Source organism: Amphiura filiformis, chromosome 20 (genome assembly GCF_039555335.1).
Source record: "Amphiura filiformis chromosome 20, Afil_fr2py, whole genome shotgun sequence".
Lineage (NCBI taxonomy): Eukaryota > Metazoa > Echinodermata > Ophiuroidea > Amphilepidida > Amphiuridae > Amphiura > Amphiura filiformis.
This window is the reverse complement of record NC_092647.1, coordinates 35,197,693-35,211,680: the sequence shown is the minus strand read 5'-3', so window position 1 is coordinate 35,211,680 and position 13,988 is coordinate 35,197,693. Positions and strand designations below refer to the sequence as shown.

The 13,988-nt window shown below is 35.1% G+C and overlaps 1 protein-coding gene across 1 annotated transcript; it reads right to left on the bottom strand.

The window, feature by feature from the left end:
* Positions 1–1,499: 1,499 nt before the first annotated feature.
* On the bottom strand, positions 1,500–12,549 carry LOC140142290 (uncharacterized). The gene is made up of 7 exons (XM_072164259.1): positions 12,094–12,549; positions 9,871–9,917; positions 9,044–9,284; positions 8,424–8,581; positions 3,094–3,283; positions 2,627–2,697; positions 1,500–1,825 (listed from the first exon to the last, which is right to left on the bottom strand). The coding sequence occupies exons 1-7, from the start codon at positions 12,180–12,182 to the stop codon at positions 1,500–1,502; spliced, it is 1,122 nt and encodes a 373-aa protein (XP_072020360.1). The 5' UTR covers positions 12,183–12,549.
* Positions 12,550–13,988: the final 1,439 nt, after the last annotated feature.

Genomic DNA, 13,988 nt, shown 5'->3' with positions numbered 1-13,988 from the left:
CACTTTCACCACATTCAAGGTTGTACTTTAAGGTTTTTACGTTTGATGATTGTATTTCTTGTCTTCCCTGATGCACGATAACAATAACCTTGATATCCTAGATTTGATGGAAGTGGCCCCTGGAAGTGCCCCAACCCCTCTAGACACTTTAGATAATCGGACGTAACTGTTGAACTTGAAACCCGAGCATTAATGAACCTTCTGACATTCGCCTACACATAATACGAAATATTATGCCATTGAGTTGTTTTATTCTTTACTTTGTTACAGCCCGTAAGTACTCTGGTTGTACGCGACGGAAACTGACACGGAGTACTGCCGTTAGCGTGGATAATATCAAAGATTAAAGCTGGGGATAAGCAGATTATAATAAGAAGAAACAACAAACGCTGCTGGATGGATTATCATAGGCTAAAAATAACAACAACAAAAATCAAGTCAACTCAAAACGCTCCGAGACACATAAATAATGTACTATTTTATTATAGCGTTCTCATATCAAATCCAGGTATTCACAATTAGTAGTGACTTTTCACAACCTTGCTAACTGGTTGCTTCTTCTTGATTGGGCTGTATCCAGTACTAGCACTTGCTGTCTTAGCTGCAGTGTTGCCAGTTGATTTGTCCTGAACAAGCTGATTGTATCACTAATTTTATCTGATTCTTTGTGATGTTCTTTCATTCTTGTTCCAAACTGTCTTCCTGTTTCCCAACATAATTATGTGTAAGTGCATTATTTTGCTACATGGAATTTCATACACACACACATCTCAATGTGCCAAACGATTTGTCACACAAATCATTAGAATAATCCATCCTGACGCACATCCTTATCAACGTGAGCATCACAACCAGGGTCATCTTACCATGTGCATAAAAATAATTATGTTCACAGAGAAGTATACTTTTAGATTGTCTACTCTTATAAAAACATAAAGGCATTTTCTATATTGCAGCATGGTCTATGATTGCAGATAACAGATATTCTATAAATTAGTTAAAACACTTTATTTAGAAAAAGCACAAAACAAAGTAACAAAATGCAGCATCTTATTGTGAATTTCAAATGGGGTTACCTGAATAGGTGATTACATTTACACCCCCTGTGTGAGAAATTAAGGGCATGCCTTCCAGGGTGTATGGATTTCAACTGGAATAGACCAGTCTTAAAAGAAAGAAACTCTATGCATGTATATAAAATATATAAGCACACTTTTGATTGAATTAATCTAGCATGATAACCTTGAAATGTATACCAATAGAAACTCGGTATGTTCCATCATCTTGTCTCTACCCAATGGGCTATTCTAGTTGAAATCCATACACCCCCTATGAATAACATGACCTTAATATCCCACACAGAGGGTGTAGAATTCAAATGAATCACCCATTCAGGTAGTCCCATTTGAAAGTCACACTCCTTGTGTGGAAGAGTAAGGTCCTGTTTTCCATAGGGGTTTGGATTTCAACTGAAATCGTTTAATCCTCCTTCTGTCCTCTCACGATATGAGTTCTATATATGCACCAGCATCATCCTTATTGGTCACATTTTCCTCATCAATTACATTGTTATCTCCATCTATCTTAACATCCGTATACGTCTCGGCATACACACCGGGCGTAACGTAGTTATGTTCTTCGGGTATCCTTGCAGGTGCCCGGGGCGTCTTTAAATGATCACCGATTTCTTCGTAAGTGTCTTCATATCTAATATCTCCATTAATGTTTTCGCCTAAAGGTGTTATGTACATCGGCTGGTTGTATTCCGGTGACGGTCGAGTTTCTGCGTGTGATTGATTTAAAGGTGCATATGTTTTGCCATCACCTGTTGCATAATTTTAAAAATGAGATTAATAATGCATAATGAGAAGATATTCGTGAAGAAACAACAATTACAGATTATTAAAACACAATACGCTATGTGACGTTTTAAACAAATCAGTCATATGGTACAACATTTTGTTGTAATAACTCATTCGACTAAGGGCAGAAAAGTAGTCTAGCATGACACCTGTTACCAACTGTCAACATTTGACAATCAGTTGCCTCATGTGAAGGACACTTTCTGGAAAGCTGGACTGTACGGTCATATGTCATAAGGTCATATGTGATGCGATCAAGCCAAATCAGTCGGAACTCGGAAATATTAAATTTTCAGTTTCTTACAGGATAGTAAAGAGCATTTACAAATCTGGATTTTGCAGAAAACACCATTCAAATTGAACAACCAGTTCCAAAGATATGAGCAATTAAAGAGTTTCCAAAACAGAAGGAAAAAAAGGAAATATTTCCTTTGTATGCCTATCTCAAAATCAATATTTCCGAGTTCCGACTGATTTTGCTTGATCGCGTCACATATAACTGATTTACCTTAATCTCCCACACAGGAAGTGTATATTTCAACTGACATGAATGAAGTCAGCTATTCAGGTAATCCTATTTGAAATTTACACTCCCTCTGTGGAAGATTAAGGACATGTCTTCCATACGAGGATGGATTTCAACTGGGATAGCCCACTATGATAGGTATAGCTAGCAGTTATCACAAACTTTATGAAGCAATTACAGACAATACTCAGGCAAAGAATGTATATAGAAAAAAACAATCAAAGATATTCATAAATACCTTGTCTATTTCTGGTCTTTTGTGCGTTTTCTTCGTTTTTGGTAACTTCTGCCTTAAAACTTGAATCGTATCTGTACATTAAAAATTATATTCAATGTTAGGAAACATATCAGGAAACAAAATCCCAAGAAAGATGCAAATTCAAAAGTTGCAGATTGCTCCATTGGATGCCCTATTGATTTGTACACAAAGCGATAACAATCGCCGTACTTTCCATTGATCAGAACATTTTCATGTTAGGACGAATGAAAAGTTGCATTTAGAACAATGCAACTTGTAATTTCGTCTCTTCCTTGGGTTTTCGATCACCGCTTCCTTAATTCTCAACCGATTTTAACAAATGAGGTCTTAAATCAGAGCTAAAGGGTACAGGTATAATTTTACATTATTTTTTTTTATTATACAGGGGTAAACATAACTGGTTCCTTAATTATTGTACTGTCTGTTTGCCTGATGTACATATTTACCTGATTGCAACATGTCCTTGAATTCGTTTGCTTCGTCTTATTCGCCGGACAACAAAAACTAGAATTACAATTAAAATTATAATTGTAGCTGCTGTTACGACGCCAATTATGATCATAACATTAAAGGAAACTGTTGTCCCTGTTAGCGGGCTTCCAGTTATATTATTTGGTTTGGTATGGTTTGCTCCTCCTAGGTAGAAAACCACAAACAAAAACACTTTTAGATTATTCGTTAATTTTCGAAAATATAATCCAATATAATTTACAGCCTGAAAAAGAATTTTCCATTTCTTATTTCTCGACCCAAGGGCAAGGAGCAAAATGTACAATTGATTTGTTGGTAAGTGGCCTTTCTTTTCTCTTCATACAGGTCAGCATGCTTTAGATGAGCTTTTAGCTTGGCTTGAGCCTGGTCCCATCGGTGCCAAAGTGTGTGTCCACCCGGAACGACTGGATAAACAATTATATATATTTGCTGATTTCATTATGACTGCTATACATACATGTCGGCAGTAACCACATAATTCTGTGACGGTAACTCATCTCGTTACGCAATTGCCGCATTTAGTTACGCACTCGACGCATTATGACGCATTTCACTGCGCAATTGTGGTAATCGACCATTTCACTACGCAATCGATGCGTTTTATGACGTATTGTACAACTCAATTGATGCATTTTGACGCATTATCTATGAAATTGCTGCAATTCTTGGCGCAATTGAAGCACTTGGCGCAATTGAAGCACTTCACGATGCAATTGGCGCATTTTTGACGCAACACGCACAAATTCACACCAACAGAAACAACCTGTATGCTGCACTTCCCTTTAACATTGGCTTCTATTCGGTAGCAGATACACCGATCGTAGATTTGATTTGATTAAGCGCCAATCTCATATTGTCTAAGTGACCTGAAAATGTCGTGTACGTGACTACCTAAGATTTCGTCAAATTTGTAAGCAGTTTTCATGACTGCACTTAAGGCCGTATAAAATTAATGTTTTGGTTCTCGTCCAGAGGATTTTCATGAATTGATGAGGGAGGGAGGTGTTTTTTGTTTTGTTTTTTTTTTCCAATGTAAAATTAGCATTGTCAGTAGTTTTCGGTCTTCTCCAACAGTGCTCGAGGAAACGATGAGGCCCTTTTTTTTTTCAAATGTGAGATTCTGAGGGATAAACCCCCTAGAGTACCACAAAAAGACTTGGAAGTGATGCTTGTTCTCTAATAAACTTATATATATGTATGAAGATTTCATAAATCATTCCAAAGTCTAAAAAAATTGAAAAATCTATAATAAAAAAAAAATCTGACAAATCCCAGAAATTGAGGAGGGAGGGGACGAGAACCAAAATATTAATTTTACACGGCCTAAGTATGAAAGTGCACTCTATATAAAAGCATGGATTTTCAAAAATAAACATTCAATTCAAATATTACAATCAGTTTAAATGTACATGAAAGTGATAAACGCAAACATACTATCTGTAGTTGGAGTTGTGTGATTAATACAATATGAAGGACTTACGAAAAATAACACACCTATTAAGTATTATATCGTCAGCCTACTACGCTAATTGCAGAAGTCATTGTTTGTATAAAGAATAACGTACAAAGTGAGGTTCAAGCACACATCAGTGACGTAATCACCCTAATTATTTCAAATTATTCCCTGTAATTTGAATCATTCTCATTTGTTCTTGTGCAAAGATTGGTGAATAAATATGTTTTAATGCATGCTTGAACCATGTTTTGTACTTTGTTCTCAAAATTGCAACAAATAACTTTTAGCGTTTAGGCTGACGATATGTACATGTAGTATAGAAGATACCACAATGTAGAAAGTAATGTTGTACAGCATCGCATAATTATATATATCAAAACTCCGTCGGTGTATTCTCTATGTTTAAGATGCTTAATTCAAGATGTCATAATAACCACATCTCGTGTTTATCAAAATAATATGACACTGTTTACATTAATTAGGTGGGTATTATTTTATAGAAATACTTACATTTAGTAGCCAATCCTATAAAACTGATTATTTATAATTGTTCCGATAAGGTGCAAATGGGAGTTGCCAGATACCGTAATTTGACCCTTGTTCCTTTTAGATAAATCCCAATTTGCCTAAAATCAATGGAAATGTTCCAAAGGCTTCCTTTGATATATAGACAATGTTCCATCAAATGGATACACGCAGTTTTATCAAATGTCAGAGTGAGCGAGGTCCATTGGCCTCGACAATTTTCCTTTTTTTCTTCCTTTTTTTTTTTTTGGGGGGTTCTGTCACGAACTCAATTTTGTGCTTGACGACGGTTCCCTGTCAAAAATTTCCCGGGTTTGTTTTTGTTTGTTTTTGTCACTACTAACAACAGAAAGAAGTTGGGTGAGGCTAGGGTAAATTTAGCCACCCACTCCTTCGTTGACAAAGTTAACAACCCCGCCAAAAGCTAGCCATGAAACAATATTCACACCAACAGAAACAACCTGTATGCTGCACTTCCCTTTAACATTGGTTTCTATTTGGTAGCAGATACACAGATCGGTAGATTTGATTTGATTAAGCGCCAATCTCATATTGTCTAAGTGACCTGAAAATGTCGTAAACGTGACTACCTAAGATTTCGACAAATTTGTAAGCAGTTTTCATGACTCTGCTTATGTTAAGTATGAAAGTGCACTCTGTAAGCATGGATTTTCAAAAATAAACATTCAATTCAAACATTGCAATCAAAGGCAAACATACTATCTGTAGTTGGAATTGTGTGATTAACATGATTAATGCAATATGAAAGACTTACGAAACATAACACACCCATTATGCATTAGGCCTATGTAGTAAAGAAATATTGTACAATATCGCATATATAGTCGGTGTATTCTCTATGGTTAAAATGCCGTATTCAAGATGACAGAATCACAATATGTTCAAAAGGCTTCCGTTGATATTTAGACAAAATAATGTTCTATCATTATCAAATGGATCCACGCAGTTGAGACAGATGCCAGAGTAATTAAGAGAAGTTATATCCAATTACAGCTAATAAATCAATGTTAACTTTATTAGTGATACGCATTATGCTTCATCATTGTGATCATGTTGTGGTTGTCAGTGACATGTGACGTTGTGAGTCTCTTAATGCCACAACCGAATGATCTGTGTGCATTATAACAAAATGATATAAACCAAAAAGTAATTACCCCTTTAAATAATGCCAATATTCCTAAGCCTTAATCGTTTGCCAAATTTGGGATATGCAGTCGAAGCAGAATTATTTATTTCTGCGCATTATGACACCTCATTTGCTGAAATGGTCTCAATATTGATGTCGGGGCGTATATTTAAATGAAACAACCTAAGATTTGAAAGTTGCAGATTGCCTTGTATTCAATATCCAAGGATGAAAATATTTTCAGCGTTCATTGGATTATTGTTCTTGTTTCGTGAATTTGGAGAAGGTAAAAACATGTGATAATCAATGAAAATGTAATTATTCACATCAGTGGTTATTGTTTACTTAATCCCATTTTAAAACATTTTTAAAAGTTCAATGTTTTTGTGACCACGAAGGTCACAAGAAGTGGACGAATGTTGTGAACACCTCTCAATCAGTTAATTTGAATCTAATTTTACCACTGAAAGGACAGCTTGCAATTGCCATGATTGTATGCCATTTAGGACCTTGTTGGTCAGATAAAAATATTGAGATCTTCATGTTTCATTTTTACATTGCGTTAATAATGATCACTAATGAGAATAATGACACTGTTGTTATTGATTATCACATGTATTAATCCCCTCCAGATGAATAAAACAAAAAGAAAAATCCAGTGAGAAATAAAAAGATTTCCTTCAATGGATACTGAATCCAAGGCAATAGGATTTTACTGCAACTGTTAAATCTTAGATTACTGTCATTAAAATGTACGCCGCGACATCAATATTGGACCCATTACAACAAATGAAATGTCATAATGCGCAGAAATAAATTCTGCATTGGAATACGATCAACCGTTTAGGAATAAAGGCCATTATTGCGAGGGGGTAACTACTTTTTGGTAGATGTTTACAATATATGGTCGAAGGATGATTATAATTAGGAGGTATGAAATTATATATCATTTCATAGCTATTTCATCGGCCTAATTAAAATATCATCGAAGTGAAGGGGTAAAACTGTTTTTAACCATGCAAATACTGTCCAACAATAAAAACTAAAAGATTATCCACGGAAACATTTTAAAGAAACATACAGACATTTTTTAAGTAATGTCCCAATTGATTCACAAGATTCTAGGAGGTGACATGTGCGTGACTTTAAACGACCACAATATCGGATAGCCATACCAATCAAGTACGTCTAAAACCAGTTCAACCTGCTCTACGTTTATCACCGCACACTCATTTATAACTTTATTGACTTTATGAAGAAACTCTTCAGAAATGATGTCACTTCATGCTATTGTCTTATCTCCAAATTGAGATGTTGCTGTAATTGAGATACCTTAAATCTTGCTAATCTTTAAAGACGCTCGGGTGAGCGCTGGTAGAAAGGGCGAACCCAAAGCTCAATTTTCATGCTCCTACACATATGTTGGTGGCTTGCGGGAATAGTTATCAGTTTCCCAGTCTGTACAATCTTTTTGCTTGTACTGTATGTATATAGCTATGTAATATTCATTACCAGAAGTTTATAAAGTTTATATTACTTTTCAACATAGCAGCGTCTGGGATAAACAACACCGTTTAAATTACAATTTCCTATAGGAAGCCCTCTAGCTCTAGGCACAGAGCTTGTCCTAACACAGATAATAATATGTTTAAATGCGTCATTGCTTAAGATAATACACATGTCTAAAATGATGTCTTGACCATCTTGACCAAAGCTAAATTAAATACATGTCATTCAGCAGTTTGCTTAGTTTACCTGTTATTTACCTCAGGAACTGAACAGTTTAGATATTTCAAAATGAAGAAAACGAGTGACAGGTGTCAATTATCTATTGACAGAAGAAACCTCTCACAGAAATTTGGTCAGAAGTAATTAGCCCATGGACCAATGTTTCTGACCAAATATCTGTGAGAGGTTCTTTGGACTAATTCCTGTGAGAGGTTCCATGGACTAATTGCTTCTGACCAAATTTCTGTGAACGGTTCCTTCTGTCAATAAATAATTGACACCTGTCACTCGTTTTCTTCATTTTGAAATATCTAAACTGTTCAGTTCTTGGGGGTAAATAACAGGTAAACTGGCAAATGCCCACCCAGTAAATTATTTTACCCACCAAGTATTAAAATTCAACCTGCCCATTGCCCCAAAATGCCTACCTTTCGTTGATGTGCCAAATGGTGTGACTGGGTTTAGAGGTTTGGATTGTATTCGTCTAATTCCTATATCAGAGTTCAATGGTTGGGTTCGGTGACTAGATGTGGATGGTATCATGGATGTGGATGCTATAGATGTGGATGATGCGACCGTCACCAACCTGTAAATTGTATTATTATTATTATTATTTTAAATTATTTTAAAACAAACATAGCATGAAACGAAGGTTTTGTCTAAGCTTTGAAACCGTTACATTTAATCTACTAACTTAAACTTAATGACGATGATGTTTTTATTTTGTTGATACAAGAACGATTAAAATGTTGCTTTTTCATTATTTTTACCACGAAAATAGAGAAGTATGCAATTAGTAATTAGAATATACATATAGAAAAGATGATACAAATAGAACATAATCGACATCAACAAAAAATTATGATAATGATAATATAATTGAGGAAGGGAAAAGGGAAGAGGGAAGAGGAGGAAGAGGAGGAGGAGTGAGGAGGAAAAAGAGTATGAAGAGGAGTGAAGAGGAGGAGGAGGAGGAGGAGAAAGAGGGCGAGGAGGAGGAGCCGGAGTTGGTGATGATGGTGGTAATTGAATGTTCTCAAAACATTACCCTTCAGAACAACTGCACGCAATAGGTTGACTACTTCTCACATCTTCGTATGTCTTCCCTTTGCATTTACACAGTGGCATCTCTACACCAAGACATGCACAAAGGTCTCCTTGGATTAGACGAAGTCCATCTCCATTGCTGCACTCATTTATCGGATGGCGCGTACAATCAAGGATGTTCTTCTTCTCAGGTCGCAGCTGCATTTTGTTGTCACAATTAGCACCGTAAATTGAGATGGTGTCTGTGAAAAACAAATACCCAGCAAACACAAAACATGTTTAAAACATTTTAAGCGGGTTGTATTTGGGGTTTTAGTTTAGATAAAAACGTTTTAATAACATTAAATGTCGGGTTTTATTAATAGTCATAAAAACGTTCTAAAACGTTTTGTATGAAACACACTATACAGCAACATATTTCAAAATGTTATTGTAAAATATTTTTGCATACATTTCTTGCCAAAAATATTTTTGTTAAATGGACAGATTGTTAAATATTATTAAATTGACAAATTTTGTGCATTTTCAACGTTGTCACCACGTTCATTTCGTACGTGCAAAAGTTTCAAAACTGGCTAAATACGCGACCTCGCTTCGATACAGACGAGTGATTTTGAATAGACGTGCGTACGATCGTGCGTTCGGAAATCGCAAGCTCTCAGTTACTATGTCATGAATGATGTTGGTATGCCTCATTTCCACAGTATAAAAATGGTTTTCGCTTTGGGATAATGCCACAAATTGTGTTGGTGTCAGTAAATTAAAGGTTTTTGCATTTTATAGTAGTAAGTTTGTGGTGTCATTTACGAATGAATTATTCTGATTCACCTGTTACGTCTGCACTGTACAGTCCACTTCCGGTACACACGCACGTGCTGAAAGTAATTTGAAGAAAAATGTGTAAAAAGAATGAATGAATGAAAGAAAGAAAGAAAGAAAGAAAGAAAGAAAGAAAGAAAGAAAGAAAGAAAGAAAGAAAGAAAGAAAGAAAGAAAGAAAGAAAGAAAGAAAGAAAGAAAGAAAGAAAGAAAGAAAGAAAGAAAGAAAGAAAGAAAGAAAGAAAGAAAGAAAGAAAGAAAGAAAGAAAGGAAGGAAGGAAGGAAGGAAGGAAGAAAGAAAGAAAGAAAGAAAGAAAAAAGAAAGAAAGAAAAAAGAAAGAAAGAAAGAAAGAAAGAAAGAAAGAAAGAAAGAAAGAAAAAGAAAGAAAGAAAGAAAGAAAGAAAGAAAGAAAGAAAGAAAGAAAGAAAGAAAGAAAGAAAAGAAAGAAAGAAAGGAAGGAAGGAAGGAAGGAAGGAAGGAAGAAAGAAAGAAAGAAAGAAAAAAGAAAGAAAGAAAAAAAAGAAAGAAAGAAAGAAAGAAAGAAAGAAAGAAAGAAAGAAAGAAAGAAAGAAAGAAAGAAAGAAAGAAAGAAAGAAAAAGAAAGAAAGAAAGAAAGAAAGAAAGAAAGAAAAAAACGAAAGCCCAAAAAACAGAAATAAGAATTTGTTGACAATAGCATAATTATTGCAATTTTTATAACCATTTAAAACGTCAATAACATTGTTTGCACTTGCCGTCCGTCTCTGTGTTATTTTATTCATTGTATATAAGTAATGTTACCCAAGCAACAGGAAACATGAACAGTATCGTGATTTAAAAGTACGGCGAACTTTAAAGGGACATGCAGTGATTTGCTCATCCGGAGGATCGTAAAAATCATCAAAATTCAGGTTTTGGCATCTTTGTTGTGTCATACTGTACATGTGCTAACCTGAGACGAAAATAACTAAAAATAATTGGTTATTTTTTCCTCATGTGCTATAGCTTCCTAGTGGTTAACCCGAAAGCCGTGTATTAACAAATGTCCAACTTGATACGACCACAACACACGATTAACCATAACTTCAAGTTTAAAATTTGATTTTCCCAAAACTTGTTATGCGCAAAAGCGGGGTAGAGATTTTGTTTGTACAAGGAGAAGGTTTAAGCGATTTTTGGCGTAATTGGTTTCGAATGTTCCACACCCTTTAAAATTGTTTCAATGATGTATGAGGTCCTAGGTAGGTTGGTATTATGGAATGACACATTTCTATTTATCGAAAAAAGTATGGTGATAGACATTGGTAAATAATGTTTGAAATGGGGAAAGTGTTGCCTGATGCCAGGTCCAGGGTTTAAGGGACCGTTCACAAACACATGTAAAGCGGGGGCTGATGCAAAAAGGGGGCCTGAAAATGTGTATAACATGCCTCTGAAGGGGGGCCTTTAAAAAATCCCCTCAATTTTTCTTGTAGAACATGATTTTATACTATTTTCTATGGGGTTGACATACATTTTTCATGGCCAAAAGGGGGGGCTGAAAATAATTTTCGGTCCGAAAGGAGGGCCCTGAAAACAACGTGTGAATTTTTCTTTTTGCACCACCCCCCCGTTACAAGTGTTTGTGAATGGTCCCTAATTCCTGGCCAGTGACGACTTGCTGGGGTATTGGGTTTGGGGGGAAAGTTATAACTAAATTGTCAGGAACTGTATTATATTAAATTTAGACTTCCGTTCTCCACATGGTGCATTTATAATTGGGTTTATGAACCATGAGATTATTCCGTCTTTCGGAGGGGACGTTAAATCATCGGTCCCGTGTACACAGAGGGCAATGCCGAAACATATAGCTCGCAGTCAGTTTCGAAAAGAATGTTCATTACTCCTGTCCCAATCAGTCCCGGTGCTGTTTGGATATTAAGTTGGGGGCCTACCAGACATGACATGCGCCAAAGTGGTGGAATGAAATGGTTGTGATATCCAATAAAAACAGCAGTGCAGTATAAGTGATATTGATGGTGCTATGTAAAAGAATGATATATAATAATAATAATAATAATAATAAGAATAATAATAATAATAATAATAATAATGATAATGATAATAATAATAATAATAATAATAATGATAATAATAATAATAATAATAATAATAATAATAATAATAATATGGCTCGCACATAAGAAGAAAGCGAGCTCACATTTTTATCATACCGTATTCTGGTTATAAAAAAATATAATTCAACTAACTTACCAAACATAAAGCGGTTTTTTGTTCGCGACTAATGTAGGTACCACCAATATAATTATTAAGTGTTCAACTATAAACAGCAACGTGTTCATGGTGTTACCTGGCTGCCACTGCTACTGCACAGGTAAACTTCATAAAGTCACACGATAAAACTCCACAAGTTAATACTATTCCTATATAGCTATATTATGTCTGTGATAGTTCATAGTTGCCAATCACAATCTATATAGTTCTATAGTCAGATCATAGACATGTTATTCCGATCATCATAGTGTTGGGTAATAATACTTCCTATCCTAAACTTCGGCGAGATAGCAAAGATACCCCTTGTCGTGATATTACTTCTACATGATCATACCTTTTCTAAACCACTGAGATACTCTGGCTGAAATGAGGACAATGTCGCAAATAGACCATTTAAAACATTTTTCATGATGATAAAAAACATAAATTACATTATGATGTGCTTTGTACTCTTATGTACCTATATGTTTACCCGGATATGTTACTAAATTGCGGGGTACCCACTATGGAAGATATATGACCTTAATAAGCTACCTTAATTTTCCACATACATGTAGGGAGTGTAAATTTTTTTTTTTAATGGGCCACCAGATTGCAATGGGTGACTCAATTTGAAATAATATTCACCTCCCGTGTGAGCGGAGATAAAGGTGAAGATGTGCATGTATTTCAAATAGAATAACCCAATGTGACATAAGAAAACCAAATAATTCTGCCGACTTTGTCCTCATTTACTTTGATCTGGTGACAATCTCGTATTCGCTATTATTTTATACGCCAATGACCAAGGGCATGTTAAGCACAGGTCAATGATTTCGCACTTTGTTTGCAGTTTGCATACATCACTTTACACAGTCGTTACCACAATGATTGGGCATAATTTCGTGGTGCAGACCTGAGAAATAATAGTACAGAATCAGTGATAGATTACTATTCAAATTGAAAAATAAGGTCCTTTGGGTGACAGAGTATGTTCAAAACAAATGTGGGGTCTTTTGGTGACAGCGATGCTGAAAAGGGTGTCTTACATAAAAGGTAACACCAAAAATTGAGACATAATTTGTTAAAAAGGTTTGCTGAAATAAATTTTAAAAAAAAATAATAATGTACCCCCTGGGATATGTATTATACCACTTCAGAGGAAAATTTCGCAATTGAAAGGCAAAAAAAAAAGTTGAATATGCCCTTTCCGCAAAATGCTTAAAGAAAAACCTGTTTTATATTGCTATCTTCTGATCTTCATACATTAGATTTTCCTGTATATGTTGCTATCTTCTGAGCTCTTCTGAAGATAGGTCTTACATCAGATCGAGCATCTTATATTGCTATCTTCCGAAGATAGCCCATATATTAGATCGTCTTAATAATTAAATGTTGCTAATTATATTCTGAAGATGTCATTCAATAAGTTCTACCTCTCGATCGTAGCTCATTATGTAGCTCAAAGATAGCTCATACATAATAGATCGTCTTATTTTGTTGCTAGCTATCTTCTGAAGATACAAGGGTCATGATAAGACTTCTCGTAGCTCATATTAGATTGCTATATTTTCTAAAGATAGCTCCCCGGATAGCTCATACATTTAGATCGTCTTATATGAGCTTATAATGTTGCAATCTTCTAAATATACGTATTTAGATCGTCTGATCGTCTTGTATATTATGTTCCTTTTTTCTAAAGATAGCTCTCATACATTTCGATCGTCTTATATGAGCTTATAATGTTGCTATCTTCTGAAGATACGATGGTCATTCAATAAGTTCTACTTCTCGTAGCTCATACATAAAATAGTCTTATTATATTGCTATCGTCCAAATATTCTGATGATAGCTCTAGCAGAATAAACGAAATAATGATGCAGGAATGCATGCCG